The 26,652-nt window shown below is 42.5% G+C and overlaps 1 protein-coding gene across 1 annotated transcript in view; it reads left to right on the forward strand.

Annotated features, from left to right (window-relative positions):
- Positions 1–712: 712 nt before the first annotated feature.
- Positions 713–26,652, forward strand: part of RGSL1 (regulator of G protein signaling like 1) — a 65,873-nt gene continuing 39,933 nt past the window's right edge. The window contains exons 1-9 of the mRNA XM_052654104.1: positions 713–725; positions 4,048–4,130; positions 7,500–7,574; positions 8,988–9,117; positions 12,079–12,240; positions 13,296–14,263; positions 21,470–21,532; positions 21,992–22,214; positions 25,832–25,939. Coding sequence (XP_052510064.1) covers positions 713–725; positions 4,048–4,130; positions 7,500–7,574; positions 8,988–9,117; positions 12,079–12,240; positions 13,296–14,263; positions 21,470–21,532; positions 21,992–22,214; positions 25,832–25,939 — 1,825 coding nt within the window. The remainder of the gene's footprint in view (positions 726–4,047; positions 4,131–7,499; positions 7,575–8,987; positions 9,118–12,078; positions 12,241–13,295; positions 14,264–21,469; positions 21,533–21,991; positions 22,215–25,831; positions 25,940–26,652) is intronic.

The following is a 26,652-nucleotide window of genomic DNA, read 5'->3' on the forward strand; positions in this document are numbered from 1 at the left end:
AGGTTTGATTTACTGGCATATTTGAAATAACACAAGCTCTTGAATCAGATAGGCAGAGTCCAATCTCAGTGTTGCATTTACTATTTTGCATTGAAAAGGAGGTGATGATAACCCCTATTTTGCATCACTAAGAACTGAATGAGAATCAAGTACAAACACGTAGTCTAATTCCTCTACAAGAAAGCTAATGTGTGTTCAATCTCTTTTCAAACCCACAACCAACCAGAGGAAACTATCTGGAAAAGAAGAGAAGGGGTAGAAAACAGCATGGATATTAGGTTGAATTTTCCAGCTTATCTGAGAGTCAAGTCATTAAATATTTATTGAATACCAGTTAAATTTCTAGAAGGATATTAGATCCAAAAGACACATCAGAAGTTAACAGATTCCTACTCCCTCAAAGAATGAAGTCAAGTTCAAGAGACAGAACTTCAACTCAGGATCTGTAATTAGACAACAATTAAAAGGAAACTGTCAATGCACACCAAATAGTATGGACTAAAGCCCTAGGTATAGGAAGAGTCTGTATAGTTAAGGGAATTCAGGAGCTCAGTTAAAATAAGATTTATCTTCAGACTGAGTTCAATACCAGAGGCATAGAATCTGGAACCCCTAGCAGGAGGTGTCACTGTGCATTCGTAAGCGGCAGGGTTCTGTTGACTGGGTGCTGATTCCGCTCCTAAACAGTCAGTAGCAGGAAGAGCAAGGCGACATGAGCAATGCTGGTGAGTCTCTGAAAGGGATGTCTCAGCAGCTTTGAGCACCCCAAGTAAGGCAAACCACTCACCTTTGCAGTGTCAACAGGAATGAGTCAATCAGGGACACCACATGTAGACTCTGTGTTATTCCTGCCCGTTGTTTTTCTTCTCTCTTTCCCCCTTCCCCCACCTCATGCCATCAGATTTTTGAGGGTCAGATAAGGTCCCATTGATAACACAACAAAGGCAACTAGGAGGAATACCTAAGAAGAAAGAATTAACATGCATATCGACCACTGCGTGTCATACCTCTTCCAGGGAGAAGGCTGGCATGAGGTTTGGGGTTATCCAACAATTTCTTTATTACCGAGTCAGTATCACTATTGTATAGAATGAATGTTGAAAGCCTCAGATTATTCTGAAGTTTGAAGGCAGAACAGGTAAGAATGGAGAAACAGGAGTGCAGGATGGGGAAGGGGAGTATGCGGAGAGCCTTTTTCCTACACCCCATGAAGACTGCTTTGTTAATACCGAGCGCTGCCACAGTCCCGTCCCTTTCACCATCAGTGTTTGTGTGGCTACAAAACAATCGACTGAGAAATTTCTTCCAAACACCGCTTTCCTGCGGTCAGATCCTCTCAATAATCTGTTCAACAAATCCATACCAGGCTTTATGAGTGACAAACAAGTGAACAAGAGTCCAGAAGATTGAAGATCTTCTCTTGCAAGAACAATTCACCCAACACTTACAGAACACTTTGCAAACACCGTTAGTGTCTAGAAGAAAAACAATTAACAGACAAAAGTCTCTCCTCTCGTGGAGCTCAGTCTCGTGAGGAAGATAGATGCATCAGTGAGTGAAAACAATGACTTGTTCATTGTTGTGATGGAAGTTGTACATGACCATGTGAGGTGACGGGGAGTAGTGATCAATTTTACTATTGTGGTACCTTTTGCCATTCTTGGTTCACCAGGGAGGTTTCATGTAAACCATTTCTTGATAGATAGCAATTTGTGAAGCAGCCTGGGGTTGAGAGGATGTTTCAGGGGATGGGAATGTGGGAACAAAGATACAGAGGTTGGATGTGAGAGTGCATAGCTTGTGCAGGAAAGAGCAATGTCTTGGCTGGTCAACAGGAGGCAACATGGAGTGGAGCCTCCCAGGTGAGGCTTGGAAGGAACACGAAAACCAGATTGGGTGAAGCCTTAGATACTGTACTAAGGAATTTAGTCTTAGCAATAATATGGTGGCCATGATTAGAAATAGCAAGAACATTTGAAGAAACTGATACAACAGTCTGGATGAGAAATGATAGAGGCCTGAAATAAGAAAGTGACTTTATGGATGGAGATGCAAGAATAGGTGCCATAGATACATAAAAGGAGAAAGCACATGCCGCTCCATTGCATGTGGGAGTACTGAGAGAGAAAAACAGAGAGCAAGAGAAATCAAAGATGATTTTCAGGTTTCTGGTTCAGACAGTTGGATGGTGGTTCCAGTAACTGAGACTGGGAATATAGGAAAATGAGCAGGTTGGGAAGAAAAACTATCAGATCAGCTTTGAAAATGTTGAGATGAACGTGCCTGATGGGTGTCATGTGAAAACATCCCATAGCTCATTGGATACTGAAACCTAGAGTCAAGGAAAGAAGTCTGGACTGAGAACATAGATTTTTTAAGTTATCCATGTGGAATAGATTAAATAAATCAGGGAATTATAAAAAGATGTGGAGAGGGCTGAAGAGAGAGACAGAAAAACATAAAAATTTACACTGGATAGCAAAAAAGACATCTGTGGAACAGAGGGCAAAAATTGGCATCTGTTCTATTATAATAGTGTTTGATTGTCCGGGTTTCTCTTTCTATTACAAGAAAATAATAACCACCAAAGTATCATTAGGAAAAGCAATAAAGGGAATTGCTTAGTTTTCTTATGTTACTGTAACTTCATCCTAGTGGAGTGACACTTACTCTTCTCATCACACATTTGGCTAGACTGAGAAATAGGTCTAGTGTCTAATATTTAGGTTTCTCATTTTGTAAGTCTTTCATTATAAATTTTCGGTATGATAGAAAAATGCTGGGCCATTAATAGGACAATTAACTTACTATTCGCTAGTTAACATTATACACTAAAAAGCATAGACAGTGAATTAGAATAAACTTAGAGAAGCCACCGGTGGTCTCTATGCTTGGCTTTGAGACAGTCAGCATTTTTTCCTTGTATCAATTTGGGCAGCACAATGATCAAGCTTGAGAGAAATAATAAATGTGTTACATAACCAATATTTTTCCAAAAAAGCTCTTTGGGGGTTTTAATGTCGGGCCAAAACCAACTAGTTGAAATTTGACTTGGTTTCTTGGTAAAGTGACTGCATAAATTAAAGATGGTGGAGTGAATAGTGTATTGTGAGAGTGCCCAAAGCTAACCTCATTTCCGGCCACACTAGTATAACTTAGAAGATGGGCAACAGTTGTCTTATGTTCTTCCCTGGGAAGAATGTGAAATGCTTGAATTATGAGTGCCCCTCCAGCCAATGAGAGGGGAGTCAAATGGAAAGAAGGCCACGCAAGGAAGTACTGAAAAATGCTTAGTGATTAGCCAGAGTGGGCGGAGGTAACCAAAATGTTGTGATGTCTTTATAAATATATGGGAGCATTGCCCTTTAAAAGTGAACTTAGGTGAATTTGGTCCAGCTTCAGAGGGCAGAATTTCAACAAATGGAAAGAAAATAAAGGAAGGCAGTTCACAACAGGAAAGATATTACTAAACTATTTTCTTTTCAGTTCAGTTCAGTTCAGTCACTCAGTCATGTCTGACTCTTTGCAACCCCATGGGCTTCAGCACTCTGGGTTTCCCTGTCCATCACCAAACTCCTGGAGCTTGCTCATATTCATGTCCATCAAGTCGGTGATGCCAACCAACCATCTCTTCCTCTATCATCCCCTTCTCCTGCCTTCAATCTTTCCCAGCATCAGGGTCTTTTCCAATCAGCCAATTCTTCACATCAGGTGGCCAAAGTATTGCAGAGTTTCACCGGAGAAGGGAATGGCAGACCACTTCAGTATTCTTGCCTTGAGAACCCTATGAACAGAATGAAAAAAACTATTTTATTTCTTCATAAATGGAATGGGCAGCCCTGTAAGGTGGCAAGCTTCCCACAGCTGGGAGTGCTTAAGCAGGGTTGCAGAGGAGGGTTCTGGAAAGGGGGGAGAAATTGAGTTGGATGACTTTAAAGGCCATCATCATGTGGAAATTTGCCCTTGTGAAATGACCCATTCAATTGCTTCATTTTCTCATCCTAAATGCAATTCTGCTTATAAGAGTTTTTTTTTCTTCCCTAATAGAGATAATTGGTTCGACAAATCTTATAATTCTGCTAGAGGATGAAATCTTCGCCGATTTTTTCAACACATTTCTTTCTCTCCCGGTAAGCATTCTCAGACTTATATCCAAATGTTTCATCAACAGCCAAATAGTGAATATCACTGAGCTGAGTGCCTTTTTAAAAAATAAATAAAAACTTCATATCGAATCAAAATTATTTCAATTTGAGCAAATAAATATGAATCAGAAAATCCTCTAAAATCTCCAGGAGTTTCCATTACTGATATAATAAAATCCCAAATCCCCAGCCTCCTTACCTGTCCATAGTTATCTCTCATCACACCCTTTGCTGGTACCTAGCGCTCCATCCATCTCTACCCTGCAGGGGGTATTCACCTGGCATTCTCTCCCTCCATGCCTCTCCCTGGCTGGGTTCTTAAGTTTCCATATTTTTACCCACCAAACTCTTAATCATTTTTCAGACAGCTACTTAAATCCTGCTCTCCTTAAGGAATTCCCAGGTCCTCCCAATCAGAACTTATCTCCCCCTGCCTCTGTGCTCCTTGACACTTTGCTACTCTCTTGTGTTGTATATGTGTGTTTTCTCCATTGGACTGTGAAATTGTGAATTCCTCCAGGACAAGAACCATGGATTATTCACTCTGCTCTACTCCCCTCACTGGATGTTTAACACATAGCAATTGCTGAGTTGTTAACTGGAAGCAAATCTATATAGCTTCTTAATCTATGCAACCAAAACAAACCTCATACCTCAAAATATTTTTAAACCCAGGCCTATACCAATCCTGTATTTATTTATTTATTTATTTTTTTTGGTTACATCTGAATTGCTGGTGCCTTGTAAATAGTTGTTCACCTCAGTGCACCTTTTTTCATGGAATGCTACCTCACTGAAATTTCATACAACTAGGAAAAAACACTATTATTCCACAAATACCTATTGGGTGGTCATTTTGTGCCAGATGCTAGGCTTAGTACTGGGGACATGGATATTAATTATATAACATCGTGTCTTCAAGGAATTCCCAGTCTAATGTGGAGACCAGTATTTAAGGTGAGTGCAAAAAAGGGTTGCGTGTGACAGGACTGACATCTCTAGGAGGTGGTTACATTGGAAGAACAGGCCACTCCTACTGGGGAGAGTCAGAAAGGGACCAGTGAAGAGGTGACACAAACCAAGGCTTGAAAAAAGACTGGGTACTTGACAACTGGCTGAGGATGAATATGGGGGGAGAGGGTGGATAAAGAAGCAAGAAGAAACAACCAGAGGACTGAGTAGCAAGAGAAGAAGATGCCTTAGAAATGTGATACACCAAGAGTTCAGCCAGAAATTGGAGCTTTAGCCTCTCTGCTGCTGCTGCTAAGTCACTTCAGTGGTGTCCGACTCTGTGCGACCCCATAGACGGCAGCCCACCAGGCTCCGCCATCCCTAGGATTCTCCAGGCAAGAACACTGGAGTGGGCTGCCATTTCCTTCTCCAATGCATGAAAGTGAAAAGTGAAAGTGAAGTCACTCAGTTGTGTCCGACTCTTTGCGACCCCATAGACTGCAGCCTACCAGGCTCCTCTGTCCATGGGACTTTCCAGGTAAGAGTACTGGAGTGGGGTGCCATTGCCTTCTCCATTAGTTTATCACAAATACTGTGGGAATATTCTGAAACATTTTGATAACCGTGGTGAGATAGATACCTGTAAACATAGAAACATAGAAGCATAGATACCTGTAAACATAGAAGCCATTTCCTGTTAGTCTCAAAGCTGGTTGCCTAGGTCTCAGTCCCTTCTCCATGACAAAAGAGGACAGTAGCCTAAAATTTTCTGTATGATTTTGAATATTCTTAATGCCCCCCTGGATCATAGAAAGAGCAAGAGAGTTCCAGAAAAACATCTATTTCTGCTTTATTGACTATGCCAAAGCCTTTGACTGTGTGGATCACAATAAACTGTGGAAAATTCTGAAAGAGATGGGAATACCAGATCACCTGACCTGCCTCTTGAGAAATCTGTATGCAGGTCAGGAAGCAACAGTTAGAACTGGACATGGAACAACACACTGGTTCCAAATAGGAAAAGGAGTATGTCGAGGCTGTATATTGTCACCCTGCTTATTTAACTTATATGCAGAGTACATCATGAGAAACCCTGGGCTGGAAGAAGCACAGGCTGGAATCAAGATTGTCGGGAGAAATATCAATAACCTCAGATATGCAGATGACACCACCCTTATGGCAGAAAGTGAAGAGGAGCTAAAAAGCCTCTTGATGAAAGTGAAAGTGGAGAGTGAAAAAGTTGGCTTAAAGCTCAACATTCAGAAAACGAAGACCATGGCATCTGGTCCCATCACTTCATGGGAAATAGATGGGGAAACAGTGGAAACAGTGTCAGACTTTATTTTGGGGGCTCCAAAATCACTGCAGATGGTGATTGCAGCCATGAAATTAAAAGACACTTACTCCTTGGAAGGAAAGTTATGACCAACCTAAAAAACATATTAAAAAGCAGAGACATTACTTTGCCAACAAAGGTCCGTCTAGTCAAGGCTCTGGTTTTCCCAGTGGTCATGTATGGATGTGAGAGTTGGACTGTGAAGAAAGTTGAGTGCCGAAGAATTGATGCTTTTGAACTGTGGTGTTGGAGAAGACTCTTAAGAGTCCCTTGGACTGCAAGGAGATCCAACCAGTCCATTCTAAAGGAAATTAGTCCTGGGTGTTCACTGGAAGGAGTGATGCTAAAGCTGAAACTCCAGTACTTTGGCCATCTCATGCAAAGAGTTGACTCATTGGAAAAGACTCTGATGCTGGGAGGGATTGGGGGCAGGAGGAGAAGGGGACAACAGAGGATGAGATGGCTGGATGGCATCACCGACTCAATGGACGTGAGTTTGAGTGAACTCCGGGAGTTGGTGATGGACAGGGAGGCCTCGCATGCTGCAGTTCATGGGGTCTCAAAGAGTCGGACATGACTGAGCGACTGAACTGAACTGAACTGAGCTGAATGCTCCCTTAAGTATCAATAATTTGTACCCTTATTCCTCACCTCCTCAGTCCTCTCTACTTTCTCCTGTTCAACAGGTTAGGCAAATCCAAAGATGTTTCTCTTTATGAAAAGGCTTTAAGCCTTTGCTCTAACTTTCTAGGTCCTGGAGAAATGAATAATGCAGTACACAAATTAAACACCTTTTAAAGTCATGAGCTTTGGCCTTTGCACACAGACAAGATAACTACCAGTTTGGGGCAGGATGGAGCCAAAAGATAAATGAATCTTGTAATTTAATCTTTCTTTGTTGTTTTGCGCAAAGCCAAGTTGATTCACTGGAATAAATTTACGAATTAATGTCCCTTGAAATAGGAAAGCAGTGGAACCTCTCTTCCTCTGTGACTACAGATGGACCATGACACTTTCACGAAGAGATGCTCAGACCCCTTTGGCTGTTTCTTAGCTTTCTTTTTCAGGTCTTTGGCCAGACACCATTTTACACTGTTGAAAATTCACAGTGGAGCTTGTGGCCAGAAATACCCCATGACTTGGTGAGCATGATTCTTAAATGGTGGATGGTTTGGGATGGGGGAAGAGGCAGATGGATTTGAAGTGTGGATTGGGGGAGGGGAAAGGACAGGAACTCATGACAGGGTGACTATGGAAGAAACTACAAAGTGAGTGAGTAGGACAAACAGAATCAAGCCAGGTAGACATTTCTCCTTTTTGCATTTTTATCTCTTAGGCAGTTGCTGCTGAGTTCTTTCCTCTGTATTTTAATCCATGGTTAGCAAAAGAAGTTAACCTCTCATGTCCACTGTGATGGTTGGGAAGTAGATGCTTGGAGCACTGTGTTGAGAAGAACTCTGTAGGCCACACCTAAGCCAGAAGGAGTCTGGAAATTGATGGCCAATACCTGCATGGGTGTGGGAAAGGAAGTGCAGCCCATGGGCCCATAGCAATTATTTGCATTGTAAAGTAAGCGTTAGTCACTCAATCGTGTCTGACTCTGTGAGCCCATGGACTGTAGCCCACCAGGCTCCTCTGTCCTTGGGATTTCCCAAGCAAGAACACTGGAAGGGGTAGCCATTCGCTCCTCCAGGGGGTCTTCGCAACGAGGGTAGCTCAAGTCAAGATGACGCTTGACAGTTCCTAATGACTACTTGACCACAGGGCATATCTTTTCCCCTAGTCATTTCTTTTTATATGTTTTTTCCTTGTCCTTGTCCACTGTCTTTCTCTCTTCCCCTTTCTGTTCTCCTTTTCTACTCTGTAGACCTTGGACTCAGCAACGCTTCCCTCATGCCCTTTTTGTGACAGGTGGGATCAGAACAATCACACTAAGCACGAAGCCATGCTCACAGCAAAGTTCTATCTTTCTCTGGGATCTGGATTTCTGAGGAAGACACTGCACTCTGATTCTTATGCATGTATTTGGTTTCCCAAGGAGAATCCCAACACTCAAAAATTTTATCTTCTTATCCCGTCTCTGGGGATTCGATCCTTTGGGTATTCCTCCCTTACTTATGTGGTCTGTGTCAGTCTTTGTGTGTTTTTGTACATGTTGTGCAGTTGATATGGGTTGGGAGCTAGTGAAAAGTTGTAAGTGTGCTTACAAAGAAGCAAGTTGAGTAGAGTTATGACTTGACACCACAGACCAAAATCTCTTCTGCTTCTCCTCTATCAAGCAAAGCTTAGGACTATGTCATTGCTCTGTTTTTGTTTTTTACTTAGGTCTTTGCTTAACTCACTCAGGAATAAGATTTTTTTGATGAAGGAAGAAGTCTTTCTTTCCTACCAATCCATTCACTCCTTTGAGAGCCTCTTAGATTCTATTTTTAATCAACACACCTCTGGGCCAAATATTACAAGCATAAGGTTATCTAATTGCTCCTTGCTAAGCTGCATTTCTTAGCAATTCAGTTCCATTTCTCCTTTCTGTTCCTATTTTGTTTGGACTCTAGATTGCAAAGTACAAAGGATTATTGACCTGGTTGGAAAAATATCGATTACCTTACTTCTGTAAAGCCAACTTATGTTTCCATTACATCCTCTGTCAGGAGTTCATCAGTTTCATTAAGTCCCCAGAAGGAGGTAAGCATGCGGGGGCATGTGTGTATGGAAACATGGGGAGCCAGGTTGCAAACCATCCTATGTCTCTCAGTGCTATATATAGGTGCAAATACTGGCTGCCTTTACAGCCTTAGATGTGTGGGTGGCTTAGCCTGTATTGAGGCAATAGGTGATATCTTAGGCTGAAAAACTGGTACCAAGAACAAGAAACAGAAGTTAGTTGGGCTGGGCTATTTGTCTCACTGCAGCTAGAAATGAGAAAGGTAATGATGGCCGAAATGCCTATGATACGTTCAGAATCAAAGGTAGCTCACCACCTTCATTGCTATCGCCTGGCTTATGCCACCATCATTTCTCACCTGGCTGGTTTTTTTTTTTTTTTTTAACTTCTCATTTTATTTTGGGATATAGCCAATTAATAATGTTGTGATAGTTTCGGGTGGACAGCAGAGGGCCTCAGTCATACAAATACATGAATCCATTCTCCTCCAAGCTCTCCTCCCATCTAGGTTGCCACATAACATTACACAGAATTCCCTGTGCTGTATAATAGGTCCTTGTTGGTAATCCATTTTAAATATAGCAGTGTGTGCATGTCCACCCCAAGCTCCCTAACTATCCCTTCCCTCCATCCTTCCCCGCTGGCAACCACAAGTTTGTCTTCTGCCTGCCTCACCTGGCTATTGACGTCATCTCTGAATCAGTCTCCTTGCTCACGCTCTCATTCTCGCCTCCCAGCAGCCAGGGGGAGGCTTTTAAAGCTTCCTTTAGATCATGTCACTCCTTTGCTCACTGTCCCTTCCCACCACCACCACCACCACCAATGGCTCCCATTGCAATCTGAAATCCACAGCCCCTGAAATGCCTTTCCAGGTCCTAGAGACCTGGCCCCATTTCCTTTCTGATCTCATCTTTTCCTACTTCTCCATCGTTCATTCCATTCCAACCACTTTGTCCTCTGCAGTTCCTCACACATGCTGGGCACATTTGTATTTCAACGCTTTGCACCGGCTGTTCACTCTGCCTGGGGTGATGCTCCTCCAATATATTCACCTTGGTGCCTCACCTTCACCTTAAATTTCTGTGCACTTCTCACCTCCTCAATGAAAGCTACCCTGGAAGCCACTGCCCACCCATCCAGCCCCTGCCCAGCTTTACCTATACCCTCCTTCGCTTCTTGATTTCTTCCTATAGTGCTTATAACCTTCACCCTTACTAGAAAATGTATTTATTATGCTTATCCTTTATTGTCTGTCTCCTTTGCTAGAATATAAGCTCATTGAGGGTGGGGATTTTTGTTCTGTTTAGAGATGTATCCCAAACACCTAGAATGGTACCCAGCATTTAGTAGGCCTGTAATAAATGCTTGTTGACAGAATGAATGAATAAAATTTTCACCTAGGGTTGAATTGATAACTTGACTCAGCTCAACTAGCCAAAGGAAACTAGGGAAAGTGACAACTTGGGAAATCCCATTGGGTAAAATATTGGAACAAATTGCCCATTATACTTATCTCCCTCCTTCAACACATGTATTGGAAAACTTGCTGTCAGGTGGGGATCATGGAAGGCCAGGGGCCTTGTTTGGAGGATGATTTTGATCTGTGGATTGTACGTAGCTTGTAGGTACCCCCCCCCCCCCGCCCCATGTCACTTGATGCATGTCACTAGAAGGCCTGGGTCTGGCTTCAAAATCACCACGTAGTCAGAGCCCTGCTCATCTCACTGGCCACCATTTCTCCTCACTCCTGTTGAGCGAACGGAAGTCTGGCCATGTGCCAAGCTGAGAGATGGGTCAGGGGAAGAGCTCATTCTCAATCTCTTACCATGGACTTTTCCTGGCAGCCAAGATGATGAGATGGCAAATGGCAGACCAGTGGCTACTCCAGAAATGCATTGGCGGGGTCAGAGGGATGTGGCGCTTCTATACCTACCTCAAGGGCAGTGCAGGTGGGTTCTTGGACTTGTTCCTGGGGCCTTTGCAAGTTCTTAACAGCTTCCAGGATACCCTGGAGCAGTTCTGCTGCTGCTACTAACAGTTCTGTGTATCTATGGTGAATACAAGACGTGTTTTATAATACAGCTTGGGTAGAAGTCTTTGGAAACTGGGGTCTATTGTGCAGGTTGTGGCAAAAGCATTCAGAGTCCCTTTCATTTATTCATTCATTTAACAGTGTTTATTGAGCACCACTGTATGGCAGCCACTGCGCTTGCAGATAGGGATACAAAGGTGAACAAGAGCCCTAAGTCCCTGCTTCCCGAAGCTGCCGTGACAGTGGGGAGACAGACAAGGAACAAGTATATACACAAATCCCTGTAGCAAAAGGGCTTTCTATTCTACTGGGTCCAGTAGGTGAGAAGTCTAGGAGGCTGGCAGTGAATACTAGCTGACATTCCAGTTCAGCATCATTAAATTTGACACAGGAACACATCTTAGTATAAAGGTGAAATTCTGGATTTCCAGGGGTCAGGCAGGGAAGAACTAGACAGATTGTGTTATAGTTTGTCATTCAGACTTCAGCCCTGGCAAAGCTGTAAAACGGGGAATGTAGTCTTTGGCACCTTTGGGCTCCAGTGTCCTTCTGCAGGCTGCTCTGGGTCCATGATCTAGGAAGTGTTCTTTTTACCGTGATCTTTATTTTTTGGACAAAACTTGAATGTCTAATGATCTAGTCTCATGTGGTTTTTCCTAAACTGACAGTTTTTCTACAACGCCCCCCACCCAAAATCATGAAAGAGTCCTACCCATTAAGCCCCTTTTCTGTATATCTCCCATCAGCTCCTGCATTAGGACATTTCTGGAAATGACCCCTTAAGCCAAAGGAGTGGCTCAAGGTGATGTTGGAGGCAGTAGAGCAGGCTGGGGGTGGAGGTGGGGTGGGGGTCTCAGCTGCCGCACGCAGATGCAGCCACTGAAGGGGCAAGCTTGGGGTGCAGCTCAGTCTGCTGTCTGATCCATAGGTGATCCTGTCTGATCCCTAGGTGAAGAACTGGTGGATTTCTGGATTCTTGTTGAGAAGATCCTGAGCATAGATGAGATGGACCTGGAAGTGAGAGACCACTACCTTTCCCTCCTCTTTGTGCTGAAGGCCACCCATCTGCAGGAAAGCTCACGGGTGGTGACTCTCTGCAACATGAACATCAGTAAGAATCATAAAGCATATCTGAGGTGAAATCCCTGGGAGATGCAAGAAAAAAATCAATCCAATGTCTGATAGTCCTCGGTCCCTTGCCTTGTAGACTGCTCCTCTCTCCATTAGGGATGCCAGTGGGAACCCCAACCCTTACCAGCGAACAGTTGAGAGAGACAGTTGGCCTTAAGCTGGTATGTGCCTCTTCCTGAGATGTTGCTTGTTAGTGAAGGTTAGCTGGAAAGAGTGAAGGGGAATTGGGACAAGGTAATTGAACAGTTCCTGCACTTTCTAAGCCTGCATGGCTTGTTTTGTGTTTTTTTGTAGTTTTGTTTTGTTTTCAATTAGGATTCTCTAGAACAAACTCCAGTCCACAGGACTCCACAGTCCAAATGCAGTACATGTGGCCTATGAGCTAAGACTGTTTTTGTATTTTTAAAAGCTTAAAGAAGACTATACGACAGAGACTGTAAATGGCTCACAAAGCCTAAAATATTTACTATCTAACTCTTTATAGAAAAAAAGTTTGCCAGCTCCTTCTCTAGAACATCAAATTCATTCGAATGTATTTATTTATTAAATGAGAAGGCATTCCTAACCCAAATACAAACGATGTGCTCTAGAAGCTGCACTATTTGGGGATAGTCACACTCCTCTCTATTTATATAGATAATTGGGAATTGATGATATTAAAGTCAGGGCTAATCAGGACTTTACCAAATTATCCAGTCCAAACTCCTTCCTTTAGTCAGATCTAACTTTGAGAAATTCCATTCAGAGGTACATGTTTCTCTGGTACCACTGCTTTTCTTTACAATAATGTTCAGTAGTCTAAAAAGTAACTTGAGGAATCCCACAAAATGGTTATTTCTCTGGGGAAGAAGCAAGGTGATGAGAGTAATAAGGGGTCATTGTGTGCTGAACAAACCCTAAAATCATGTTCACTTCATCTCTGACCTGTCTAGGGTTGCATGAGGAATGAATGAAACACAAATACATTTGGAAAAATTCAAAAGCCTAACTATCCCCACATCATTTTCATCCTCTGTCTCTCTTTATTCTTCCCAGAGGCCCTGCTGAACCTGTCCATCTGGCATCCCAACCAGTCCACCACCAGGAGGGAGATCCTGAGCCACATGCAGAAAGTAGCCCTGTTCAAACTCCAGAGCTATTGGCTGCCCAACTTTTACACCCACGCCAAGACAGCCATGGCCCAGGAGGAATCGTGCCGGGCTCTGATGCAGGAATACGAGACTCGCTTGTGTAGTATCTGCTGTACCCATGAAGGAGGGCTCCCTCTGAATATGAACATCAGGAAGGCCCACCAACCCCAGAAGAAATACTCAAGCAGGAAGATTAAGAGGAAGATGTGGCACTTGACAGAGCGTGGCTCATGGTCTCTGGAAATGGATACCCATCCAGACACCAACACAGTGCCCCCCCAGGAGCTGGATTCTCAAGACAAGGTGGTTATACAAAAGCCTTTCCTGAAGGAGGCCTCTTCAAAGGACAGAATCATTAGTTCCCCAGAAGAGGATGTTCTCTATGCCAGGAAGTCTAATGTGAAGAAGAAAGCCAAGAGCCACCTCCACATGGAGGGCCTCTTTGAGACAGCATTCTCAACCCGCCTGAGGACTGTCACCCCCATCATCAATTACTCCTCCCTCGTGACCATCAAGAAGGCTGTGAAGCAGAACCTCTCCTTGGGCTACACCCACTGGGCCCTGTGTGCGGATGCCTGTGCGGGGAGTCCCTTCCGGGACCACCTGAAGAAGCTAAATTTGAAAGTGGAGGTCCAACTCTTGGACCTCTGGCAGGACCTGCATCATTTCCTCAGTGTCCTGATGAGAAACAGGAAGACTGGGAAAGCCATCTTTCGGCACATGCTGGGCAACAGGATCTGTGAGCTATACCTGAATGAGCAGATTGGTCCACGCCTGCCACTCAAATCCCAAACCATTGAAGGTCTGAAGGAGATGCTGCCTTCTGGGGATGTGAACCCCTGGATTCCCAGAACCCAGAAGGAGATCTGCAAGGTAGGCCATGCAGTAGAGAAATGGGTTGGTATCTGGAAGATTAGGTCAAGACTGACCAAAAATCCTACCTGGTCATCTATACTGACTAACTTAATGATACAACTACCCACACAATACGTATTGACGAGTTGGTTGATCTCTTATGAGTAACTTATATGAATTCCCAAGAAGTAGCCAGAACCCCGAAGTAGGATGAAGGTGGAAGAGTAGTCACTACCCACCTTTTATTTCTCCTTCAATTCCCCCTGATATGGAGTCACCCAGCCTCAGACTCTTCTACTGAAGGATGTTTTAAGAACTCTGAGCTAAATGTCATGAATCAAAATACAGGGTCTCCCTTTCCTAGACTAGCCATCATGGAAATGCCCAAGTGGGAGGATTTATTCTTATTCCAAAACATTAGATAAAAGCTGAGGCTGTCCGAGACACCCACAGGAAGTAATTGGTTGACTACTGTCAAAATCTTGGCCGGAAACAAGTGGCTGAGCCAAATTGAGGAGAGAGCTCAGTAAAAAGGGACTACTTACAAAGAAGGGTAGGGAAACCACAGGGCCAGTAAGGTGCATTGGAAGTTGTGCTGGACTAGTAGAGGAACCAGGGTTAGAACCCAGGAGTTCTTGGCTGTAAGTCCAGCACAATTTCCAAGGCACCTTAATTATCCAGGATTGCACATCTGGGCAATGTTGGATGAGATCTGTCCAGGGGGTGCGCAGTCAAAGCTGTCAGCACAGTTCCCGAGTAGAAGTTCCAGAGCCCTCCTCCCTACCTGCCCCACCCTTTGTGGAAGCATTTGGAACTAGATGGAGGCTTAGATAGGCTATGTTTCCTGCATCAGCAAATCCGCACAGCAAAGCTCCCTCCCTTGGCCTTTGGTCTGCTGCAAAGATATTAAAGGTATTTATATTATTAGACAATGCTGGGCTATCACAGTTTCTAAGATTAAAAATCTTGATATCACTTATGACTCACCTCTTTGTCTCCCACTCATGTCTAGTCTATGGGTGAATTCAGTTGGTCCAACCCTAAAAATATGCAGAATCTGATATTCCTCCCCTCACCTGTTATAACCACTCTTATCCAAGCTCTGTCCAAACTCACCTGGATCACTGCAATGGCTTCCTGGATGATGCCTCTAGATCTGCTCTCCACCCTCAGCAGCTCCATTTCCACACTGGCCACAACATAAGTTGTGTGATATAACTGAAAATAAAAGTGAGGACATTGAAGACCAATGGCTGTCTCCAGTAAAAGCCAAAGTCCTTGCTAAAGCCAGCAAGGCCTACAGTGTCTGTCCTCTGCCTCTCCTCTCCCCTCACCTTCCTCTGCCCCCGTGCTCATCACTTTGGTCCTGCCAGACACATGGCCAGCTCAGCCTTGCTGCTCCTGCTGTGTGTAATGTGTGGATCCCCATGCGACTGAGTCCCTGCCTCCCTCAGGTTTTTGCTCAGGTCATCTCAGTGAGGCCTTACTTGCCCGCTTTACATAAAACTTCAGCCCTATCCCCATTTTACTTTTTTTCCTTAGCACTTACCGTGATCTGGATCCATGTATGTATCCTTCCACACATACATACATACATACGCTTTGTGTGTATGCATGTATAATCCTTATGATGTACATATATGCATTTGTGTGTACAGTGTACATCTGTTATATACACATATACCTGTATTATATTTTAAATAAATACACAATGTGTATACATGTTATATATGTGTGTGTTATATAGGTAGATTTTTTTTTAACATGTTTTGCTTCTTTTCCTTCTCCTCATGAGGGCAGAGGTTTGTATGTTTCATCACTGGTCTCCAAGCATCTAGAAAGCTGCTGGCAGTGTAGTGTGAGTTCTCAAGAGTACATTCAGCAGTCATTTGCTGAATCAACTAATCCCAACTGGAGATGACCCTTACTTTGGGCTTTGCTCAGGACAATATTTTCTGGTTTGAGACACTTGTTTCTATAATAAGTCTCACTTTCATCCATCCGTTCAACCATCCTCCAATTATCCAGTTACCTTTTGTTGAATACTGATAGCATGCCAGCTAATATATGTCTATTTCCTAACTTCTGATTCACTTATATGAAAACAGAATCCATGTAGAATATAGGGGAAAAGTTTTAAATCCTGGTTTTAGGACCATTTGGCTAGGTGGTCTTGAACAAACTAGGAAGTCCAAATTCTTTAGTTTTCCTAGGTCTCCTTGTCCTCAGATGTAAAAAAAGAATTGGGATAAAATCATATTTTGTTATTATATTTGTGAATTCAATAAATTTATAGAAATGTTGAGGATACTATACTGTAAAAGGCAAATAAATGAAAAGGGAAGATGTGGAAGACAGAGCATCAGTCTTAAAGTTGGCTCTTGTTTTCTTTTTTTCCCATTCTCCCATATTCCTGTGCATTTCTTTTTTTTTTTTTTTTTACAAATTTTTATTTTTACTTTATTTTGCTTTACAATGCTGTATTGGTTTTGCCATACATTGACATGAATCAGCCATGGGGAGAGGAAGATTGAGAGACAGTGCTGAAGATGTCAGGGATATGGAATTTCATAGACAAGGAGACCAACAATGATGATAAGAAATTAAACTGAAAGTTCCTTAATTAAGAGAAAATCTAATGGAAAATAGATTCACAGTTACCAGGGGCTGGGGGCAAAGAAAATGGGGAATTGTTGCTTAATTAGTACAGAATTTCCATTTGGGGTTATGAAAAAGTTTTGGAAATAGACAGTGGTAATAGTTGTATAATATAATGCTTGTAATTAATGCCTCTGAATTGTACACATAAAAAATGGTTGAAATGGCAAATTTCATGTTATATATATTTTACAACAATAAAAATTTCTTTTTTAAAGAGAGGAAGTAAGATTGGAGACACAAAGGACATTGAGTTTTAGTGAAGAGAGCAGACAGCTGTGAATTTGAAGGCCAAAGTCTCCACTTTCAGACTGTTTTATCTGAGGTAGAAGGCTGTGGGGTCCCTTTGTCCTTGCCTCCTCAGCATTACAGTGGGGATTATAACAGCCCCCCTCAGAGAAAGGCAGTGTGTGTGCAGCGTCTGACAAGTGGTGACATACAAACGTTCATCCTCTTAACGCCCCTTAATCAGATCCATAGAACCTTAGCATCAGAGGAAGCCCTGGAGGTTCCCTCAGCTTCCACTCTCATTGTACAGATGACAGAGCAAGTTCAGAGTTCTCACTGTTGTCTCCTGGCAAGTGCAGAACCAGCATCCAGATTCCCCTAGTCCTGCTGCAAAGTCAGCAAACTCCAGTCCTGGAGCCAAATCCAGCTTAACTCATATATTTACATAGCCAGCGAGCTAAGACTGGTTTTACACCAATATCTTTAATAGACAGGGTGTTGCTGTTGTGGGTTTTGGGGGTTTGGGTTTTTTTGGCTATTTTTTTTTGGCCTTGTGGAATCTTAGTTCTCTGATCAGGGATTGAACCCATGCCCTCTGCAGTAAAAATGTGGAGCCTTAACCACTGGGCTGCCAGGGAACTCCCTGGTTTTACATTTTTTAACAGTAGGAAAAAAACATCAAAAGAAAAATGTGTCAGATCAGATGGGTGTTATACAAAATTCAAATTTCTGTGTCCATAAATAAAGTTTTATTACAACATAGCCATGCCCATTTGCTTATATGCTGTCATGTGCTGCAACTACACAGTTAACTCACTGCAGCAGACAGTGTGGTCTGTGGCCCACACAGACTGAAATATTTGCTATCTAACTCCTTACACGCTGTCCTGAGGAGAGGCCAAGAACATTTACCAAGTGACGGACAAACTCAATTCTGAAGGAAACTTTTAACAGTCTAACTAAAAAGAAGTATAGAAAAGTAAAAATAGTAGGTTAAATTTTTAAAAAATCATGGTGTTTTTAGATATTATTTTATTTATTATTAGATAATTGATAGGAGAAATCTGCTGGTTGCCTGATGGGGGTTCCTGTGTAGGTTACCATTATTTTTTTCCTCTGGCTTCATTTAAAATGCTTTGTCATCAACTTTGCACGGTTTTAAAACAATGTGTTTTGGAGAATGTCCTTTTGGGTTGAGGTGTAATAATCAGGTATTCTCTTAGCTTCATGAACTTGCATATCCAGTTCCTTCCCCAGGTTTGTATTATTTCTTTAAATAAACTCACTGCTCCCTTTCCCTTCTTTTCTCCTTCTGGGATATGCTTTATGTTGCCCTTCCTAATGAAATCGCATAGCTCTTGTAGAAACTCTTGTCCGTTTTCTTCCTCATCCTCCTCCTCTTCTCTTTTTTCTTCTTCTTTTTGGGCTCTGAGTTCTCTCTCCTCTTCTCTCTGTACCATTTCTAGATTTCTATCTTGGAGTGTGCTGATCTTCTCTTCAATACAGTCTGCTCCATTTCCAGTGCTTCTTTTCCCTTTTTTCCTGAGCCATGCCATGTGGCTTATAGGACTTCAGTTCTCCAACCAGGGACTGTACTGGGCCCACAGCAGTGAAAGCATGGAGTCCTAAACCACTTGACTGCCAAGGAATTCCCTCCAGTGCTTTCCAATGCATTCTTCATCTCATTTATCGAGTTCTTCAGGTTCAGAATTTTTGTTTGATTTTTTTTTTTAGAGTTTCAGTCTCTTTGGTAAAGTATTCCTCTGTTCATTAATGTTATTCCCGAACTCATTGAACTGCTTTTCTGATTTTTGTCTTACAGCTCACTGATTTTCTTCATGAAGTGATTTTTAATTCTCTATCAGTTAGATTGTAATATTTCATGACTTTAGTGGAGAATTGGTTTCTGGAGAACCATCATTTTCTTTTAATGATACCGTGTGACTGTGTTCTTCATAGTGCTTGATAAGTTTTTCCTCTGCCAGTGCATTTGAAGTATTAGTAGCAAACATCCTTCTTATTTAGGTAAAGGTTTATAACTGGATTATAACAATTCAAAGGGCTTCGCTGGTGGCTCAGAGATAAAGAATCCACCTGTTAATGGAGGAGATGCGGGTTCGATCCCTGAATTGGGAAGATCCCCTGGAGAAGGAAATGGCAACCCTCTCCAGTACTCTTGCCTGGAGAATTCCAGGCTACAGTCTGGCGGGCTACAGTCCATGGGGTCACAAAAGAGCTGTACATGACTTAGCGACTAAACAACAACAATTCACAAAGTTGGTACTTGGAGGCTTTTCTTTTGTTTCTTAGTAGGAGGTGATATAGCACAAGTTTTTGCTTTCTCTTACCTGAGTGCCTCTGGCTACGTTTGAGAATTGGCACTTTCCGTCCTCCACCACCTCTGCTAGAGTTCTCCCTGGTGTCTTCATGGTTGCTGCTTGTGCTTCTGGGGTGTCTGGTACCTTGCTGCTGGTGGTACCGTTGCTGTCACTGGCATCACTTCCTGGGGCACTGGGATGATGGACATCTCCACTGTGTCTGGGAACACCTGGATCAGGTGCTGGAAGGGAAGGCAGGGAAGGGGGGAAGGAAGGGAAGGGAGGGAAGGAGCTGGAGTCGTGGATGCTTCTGCCAGTCCACCCATCTTTAGTGTACAGATGGGTGGACCCCGTGAGCATCCTGGTGTATTGGACAGAGAAGCATTTGTTGAATTGTGGGTGTTCACTAGTTGTAAATTGAAAGAGAGAGACAAAGGGAGCATCTTATACCATGATGCTGATGTCGCCACTCGTAAATCTTTGAAACCTAAATAGACATCAATGGAATACTCATTTCACATGTTGTCTTAATATTTGATACATATATATTTAGAGCTTATCCATTAGTAACACTATGTTACATTATAGATTGCTATTATTCAATCACTGAGTTGAATTCTTTCAGGACTATACTTCACTTTGGTTTCCTCAGAAGCCTACGAGATCTGATAAAGTTATTAAAACTCATGCTCTTAAACTCACCTTTTGACAGCATGACTTGGGCAATTTCTGGAGACAATCTTAAGTTTCTTTTAAATTATTATAAGCAACTTATTGCCTGTAAAATAATGTCCAGACTACTTATCAAACCATTCAAGTTCCTTATATATAGTCCCAATCGGCCTTCTCTACCACATTCCTTGCCATTGCCCCAGCCCTGAGCTCTTTACAAGAATGCTACAGCTCAGCCATCCAGGAATACTCATTGTTCTCATACATTTTCTTTCCCTTCTCTGTCTCTTTGCTTCATCTCTTCCGATTAGCTGAATGCCCTTTACTCCATGTCAGAATGATGAGCTCCTACTTATACTGCAAGGTAGAAATTGTGATTTAATTCTTCTTGCCTTTATGAATTTTCTTGGATTTTCTGAACTGAAAACTTAGCTAATTATTTCCTCTTCTCTGCTCCCGGAGAACTTTGTTCTCACCTCTGTCATAGCACGAGTCTTACGACAAAGTGAACTCCTTGAGAGCCAGGCTTGTAGCTTATTGGTCTCTGTATTCTTAGTCATGTGCACAGTGTCTGGCACATGGGAGGAGCTCAGAAAATAGTTATCAAATAAATAAATGAATGAAAGTAAGTGCAGATAAATCAATCTAGCTAAGCACTGACTTGTGGGATTTTTCTGGTTGTTGTTTATTTGTTTGTTTTAATCCGATGAAGTATTCAAGTGGGTAAGGGCTTCAAGTGGGAGATGTTAAGAATAGACATACCAAAAAGAGATGCTTCATTTCCAGGACCCTTTTAAGAATTAAATGAGGTAGTATTTTTACAAAGGAATAAATGAGTATGTAGATGTCAAATAATTGCCCTTCAGTGAAGGATTTGTTGTTTCTATTCTCAAAGTGAAAGTGAACATGTTAGTCGCTCAGTCGTGTCCGACTCTTTGTGACCCCATGGACTGTAGCCTGCCAGGCTCCTCTGTCCACGGAATTCGCCAGGCAGGAATACTGGAGTGGATTGTCATTCCCTTCTCCAGGGGATCTTTCTGACCCAGGATTGAACCCTGGTCTTCTGCACTATAGGCAAACTTTTTACCGTCTGAGCTACTAGGGAAGCCTCTTCTTAAGTACATATCAATCACTGTTCTCTAAGATTCAGAGAAAGGCTGTGACGGGAACTGTCATATTCAGAGAGACAAAGGAATACTTCCTGGTTGGTCATGGCTAATGTTTGCTATTCCATACCTCCAAATTAGAGAATCCAGAATCTGCAGCCTTCTCTTCTCCCATGTGAATACTAGCAGAACAGAGGGAGCAAGCATCTCCTCATAATGCTTATGTTGTATTTGGATTTCAGATCCTCAGCCCCTGGTATACTGAATTCCTGGATGAAGAGGACTACTGGTTTCTCGTTTTTACAGTAGGAGGGACTTTGAGTTGGGGAGGAATCACGAGGTTGAGGGAAGAAAAGGGAGTTACTGCTCTTTCAGAAGTGCTCTTTGTTAAAGTCAATGAAATGTTAAGTATTTTTCTATCAACTGGGGTTGATGGTCTCTGATGTTCTAAAGAGAAACCTCTCAAGGAAAAAGATTCAAGTGCATAAGCTGGCTTTGAAGAAGTCACATTCATGTAGAATTTCTCACTTATAGAGAAGGAGTTTGATTCAAAGATGTGTGGTATGTATGGGGTGTGTGTGTGTGTGTGTGTGTGTGTGTGTGTGTGTGTGTGTGTGTATCTGTAAAGGAACAATAGTTCTTAACAAACTGAAAATAATCAGAGTCCATGTGACAGGGAGGCAAAGAAGGACCAAGCTGTAAAAATCTTGCTTCTGGCCTAGTTCCCATAGCAAATGCTGTCTGCCACCATCTCCTTCTCTTAGACTCAGAGCAGGATCATCAGCACCAAGTGGCATAAAAAAGAATCTATAGGCAAAGAAGACATCATTCTTCTTTACAAGAGATTTGAGGAATCACTGGAGTTAAGCCAGGGTTTGGCTAACATGGAAGAAATGGAATCTATGCAATGGCAAAAGATAGCTACTGAGGACCTGAAGCAAGGTGGGTCCCTCCGGGTAGAAAGGAAGTCTCCAGTGTTTCTGACAGGTAAGGTCACTCACCATAATTCTTTTTTTTTAACTTTACGTACAAGCAGCTGTGAAATAGTATTTTAACATTAAGTGTTTACTGTGTGTCAGCACTATGCAGTGCAAAGGTGATAAAGAGGACCTCATTTGATCTTCCAAATAACATGTGAGGTAAGTACAGGGTGACTGAGGCACAGAAAGCACAAGTTACATTTCCAAGATCACACAGTAAGTGGCAGAGTCAAGATCTGAATCCAGACTGACTGACTGCAGAGCCCCCCACTGGCTCTGAAAGGGAACCAGAGAACTCAAGTTTGACCAGGCTCATGCCCACCAAGACATCACCACAGTTATACTGATTACTCCCTTTCATGCATCTGAAAAACATGTGCCATACCTCCCCAGAATCAGGTCTAAGACATTTCTGTGAATATATATTTTAACAGCCACTTGCTTCCCCCAACATAGCACACCAGCCACCCAGGCAGTGGAGAACCTTGGTTAGAAACACAAGGCTCCTCTGTCCCACAGATCTGGGTTATATCCTAGCTCTGCTAATGACTGTGTGAACCTGAACAATGTATTTAACCTATCTTCAAGCCCCGTTTCTCTCAACTGTAAAATAGTAATAATAGGCTTGTTGTGAAGATGACCCAAGACCATCCATGAAAGCTATTAACACAACATTTGGCAATAGTAAAAATAGCCAGTATTGTTCAAATTGAACAAACTGCTTTAATTATCAGTGCTGAGGTAGTCAGAGTACCGCAATATTTCTCAAACTTCAAAGCACAATAAATACTTTTGACTTCATTTCGGGAAACATATACCTATATATGTATGTGTGTGTATAAATATATATTAAAAATTTTTTCACAAAGCAACACCTGTCATTATTACATAAGATTATGTACTCTCTATATTATTCCATTTCATTTTGTAAAAGCTGGTAATAACTGTTTTTTGACATTCTGTTGAGTCACGACATACATATTAGTAATCAGTTCAGTCGCTCAGTCATGTCCGACTCTTTGCGACCCCATGAATCGCAGCATACCAGCGATCCCTGTCCATCACCAACTCCTAGAGTCCACCCAAACCCATGTCCATTGAGTTGGTGATGCCATCCAACCATCTCATCCTCTGTTGTCCCCTTCTCCTCCTGCCCTCAATTTTTTCCAGCATTAAGGTCTGTTCAAATGAGTTAGCTCTTCGCATCAGGTGGCCAAAGATTTGGAGCTTCAGCTTCAACATCAACATCAGTCCTTCCAATGAACACCCAGGACTGATCTCCTTTAGGATGGACTGGTTGGATCTCCTTGCAGTCCAAGGGACTCTCAAGAGACTTCTCCAACACCACAGTGCAAAAGCATCAATTCTTCGGCGCTCAGCGTTCTTTTATAGTCCAACTTTCACATCCATACATGACGACTAGAAAAACCATAGCCTTGACTAGACGGACCTTTGTTGGCAAAGTAATGTCTCTGCTTTTGAATATGCTTTCTAGGTTGGTCATAACTTTCCTTCCAAGGAGTAAGTGTCTTTTAATTTCATGGCTGCAATCAGCCATTTTGGAGCCCACTTCATGGCAAATAGATGGGGAAACAGTGGCTGACTTTATTTTTGGGGGCTCCAAAATCACTGCAGATGGTGATTGCAGCCATGAAATTTGTAATCAAGATCTTTGAAAATTCATTTCCACCACTCCTTTGCTCTGTGAGCTTACTTGGCCAGCCACTGTATCTCCCTGAGTCTCATTTCCTCATCTGTAGAATGGGGATGATGACACTGTTGAAAGGATAGGCGGTAATGCATTTGCACAGCAAGTAGGTCCTCAACAAGTAGTACTTGTTAGATTCCACTAAAAATGTAACCCTCACCTCTTTTAAAATTTTGATGTGCACTCTGTGTACAAGGCAGGCTGCTTTGGGTGCTTGCCCTTTGGAACATACTTGGGCATGAATTATTAAAAGCTAGCATGAACAGGCCATCTGGTTTACCTTAGGATTTCCCCTTCTCTAAATCCCAAACATTCCAAATCCTCTCCCAGGAATCAAGAGAAAAGTGAAAGAAAGGATGGCTGATAAATTTGACCTTACACATGCTGGGCAAGGGGCATTCCCCTTGATGGCCATGAAATGCCAGGAGGGACCAGGAAGAGTGGTAATCACCTCCATGGAGATGCCCCCTCCCTCCCTCCCTCCAGCACACCCTCCGCCATTGCTTTCTTGAAATGCAAATCTACCCCAATGAAGGGCCTCCCATGCATTTGTCCAAGTCCAGGCCCTGGCTCCCCAAGTAGGCTGATGCCTCCACTCAGACTATGCCATAAACTCTGAGCATCAGAGCTAGAATACTCTCATATTTCTTGTAGAGAAACTGAGCCGAGGTAAGAGTCTTGCCCAAGGTTTCTCAGCAAGGGAGGGATTGATGAAAGACTAGAAAACAGAATCAATAGCAACAATAATCCACTGCTTTTACCACTGCAGAGCCTTCTGACTGAGAGATGGTTATGATGACAATGACAATGCTGACATAAGGACATTGACATTCAGAGGGCCACACCCCATATTCCTGCTAGATCCCACCAATATAACCTGAAAAAGTCCTGGACTTAAATCTCAGAGCTCATAACACAAATAAGTGTTTTGACCTTGGTAGGCACAGTGCTGCTATTCTGCCATTGCCTATCAGTACCAGTTAAGTTGCTCAGTTTTGTCCAACTCTTGGCGACCCCATGGACTGCAGCACGCCAGACTTCCCTGTCCATCACCAACTCCTGGAGTTTACTCAAACTCATGTCCATCAAGTCGGTGATGCCATCCAACCATCTCATCCTCTGTCATCCCCTTCTCCTCCCACCTTCTATCTTTCCCAGCATCAGTGTCTTTTCCAAGTGAGTCCGTTCTTTGCATCAGGTGGCCAAAATATTGGAGTTTCAACTTCAGCATCAGTTCATATTCATCCTTCCAATGAATATTCAGGACTGATTTCCTTTAGGATTGCCTAATACCTCATTAAAACTTCTCTTGCTACCTCAGCCTTACAGACCCATCTCATTTTGAATACAGAAAGTCTTTCCCTCCCAATTCACCATGCATGACTAGACATGATATATAGCTACCTTTAGAAAAAAAATAATTTACTCTCAAAGGACAATTATTCACAACTATTGATGATATTCAGAGATATGAGTTGTCAATTCTGAAGGTAATTGCATCAAATTTTTTGGCGCAATAGCAGAATATTTGAATGCATTTGCAGTTCCTCCCTATACCAGATGGGGTTTGAAGGGGTCCATATTCATTTGGATGAATTACTTCTAGTATATATGTTAACACTTAGTGCCTCTTTCAAAGTCATATCAGTTACCCTTAGGCAGAAAATTTCCATGGGTCAGGTCTCCCCAAGAAGGGCAAAAGCCCTCATTCTAGAGGACAGGGGAGCCAGTATTTTCTTGCTTCTAATTTGGCCTAGGAAACTTGTATTTCCTATATAAACATTCCAGTAAAACACTATTGTCCTACTTAAATAGCATTTTAAAGACAATATTTGCAAAAAAAAAAAAAAAGTGTGTGAATCTTTGAACCCAGAGTAGACAACAAGACTCCATTTTTGTTTTTCCCTATTTGATAGACATAGAGAAAATGGCCTTTGAGGAACTCTGTTATAAGTATCCAAAGGTGGCCATAGAGAAGATCAGTGATGACTACAAAATATATTGTGAAAAATTACCTCATTTAGGTAAGTGTTTAAACTCAAGGAAAGATGTGAGACAACCAGGTAAGAGATAATCTCGAAATCTCAAGAGGCATAAACCAAAAGAAGGATGGTCAGCAGAGAATGACCACATCTGCCTTTTCTCCTACAAAGCCAAAGAAGGGCATCGTGAAAGTCAGATGCAATTGTAAATGAATGAAGACGATGATGAAACTGTTAATTCCTACTTTATTAACTAGTTATCATTCTGGGGTTTTCAACAATGCAGATTTGTCTCCTACTAAGATTCCTGGAGTCATAGTTTTGTGAAAGGAAATTTGTTGGAGGGTATGTTCTTAGAAATAACACCCATATGGGGGTGAGGAAAGCAGAACTGGGCAGAAGTAGATGCTGAACTGTGAGGTAGTTTTGATAAACATCAGCAGATCCTATCAGTTCAGTTCAGTTGCTCAGTCGTGTCCGACTCAATGCGAACCCATGAATCGCAGCTCGCCAGGCCTCCCTGTCCATCACCAACTCCCGGAGTACACTCAGAGTCGCGTCCATCGAGTCAGTGATGCCATCCAGCCATTTCATCCTCTGTCATCCCCTTCTCCTCCTGCCCCCAATCCCTCCCAGCATCAAAGTCTTTTCCAGTGTGTCAGCTCTTCTCATGAGGTGGCCAAAGTACTGGAGTTTCAGCTTTAGCATCATTCCTTCCAAAGAACACCCAGGACCGATTTCCTTTAGGATGGACT

The sequence above is a fragment of the Budorcas taxicolor genome, chromosome 16 (assembly GCF_023091745.1).
Source record: "Budorcas taxicolor isolate Tak-1 chromosome 16, Takin1.1, whole genome shotgun sequence".
In the NCBI taxonomy this organism is placed as follows: domain Eukaryota; kingdom Metazoa; phylum Chordata; class Mammalia; order Artiodactyla; family Bovidae; genus Budorcas; species Budorcas taxicolor.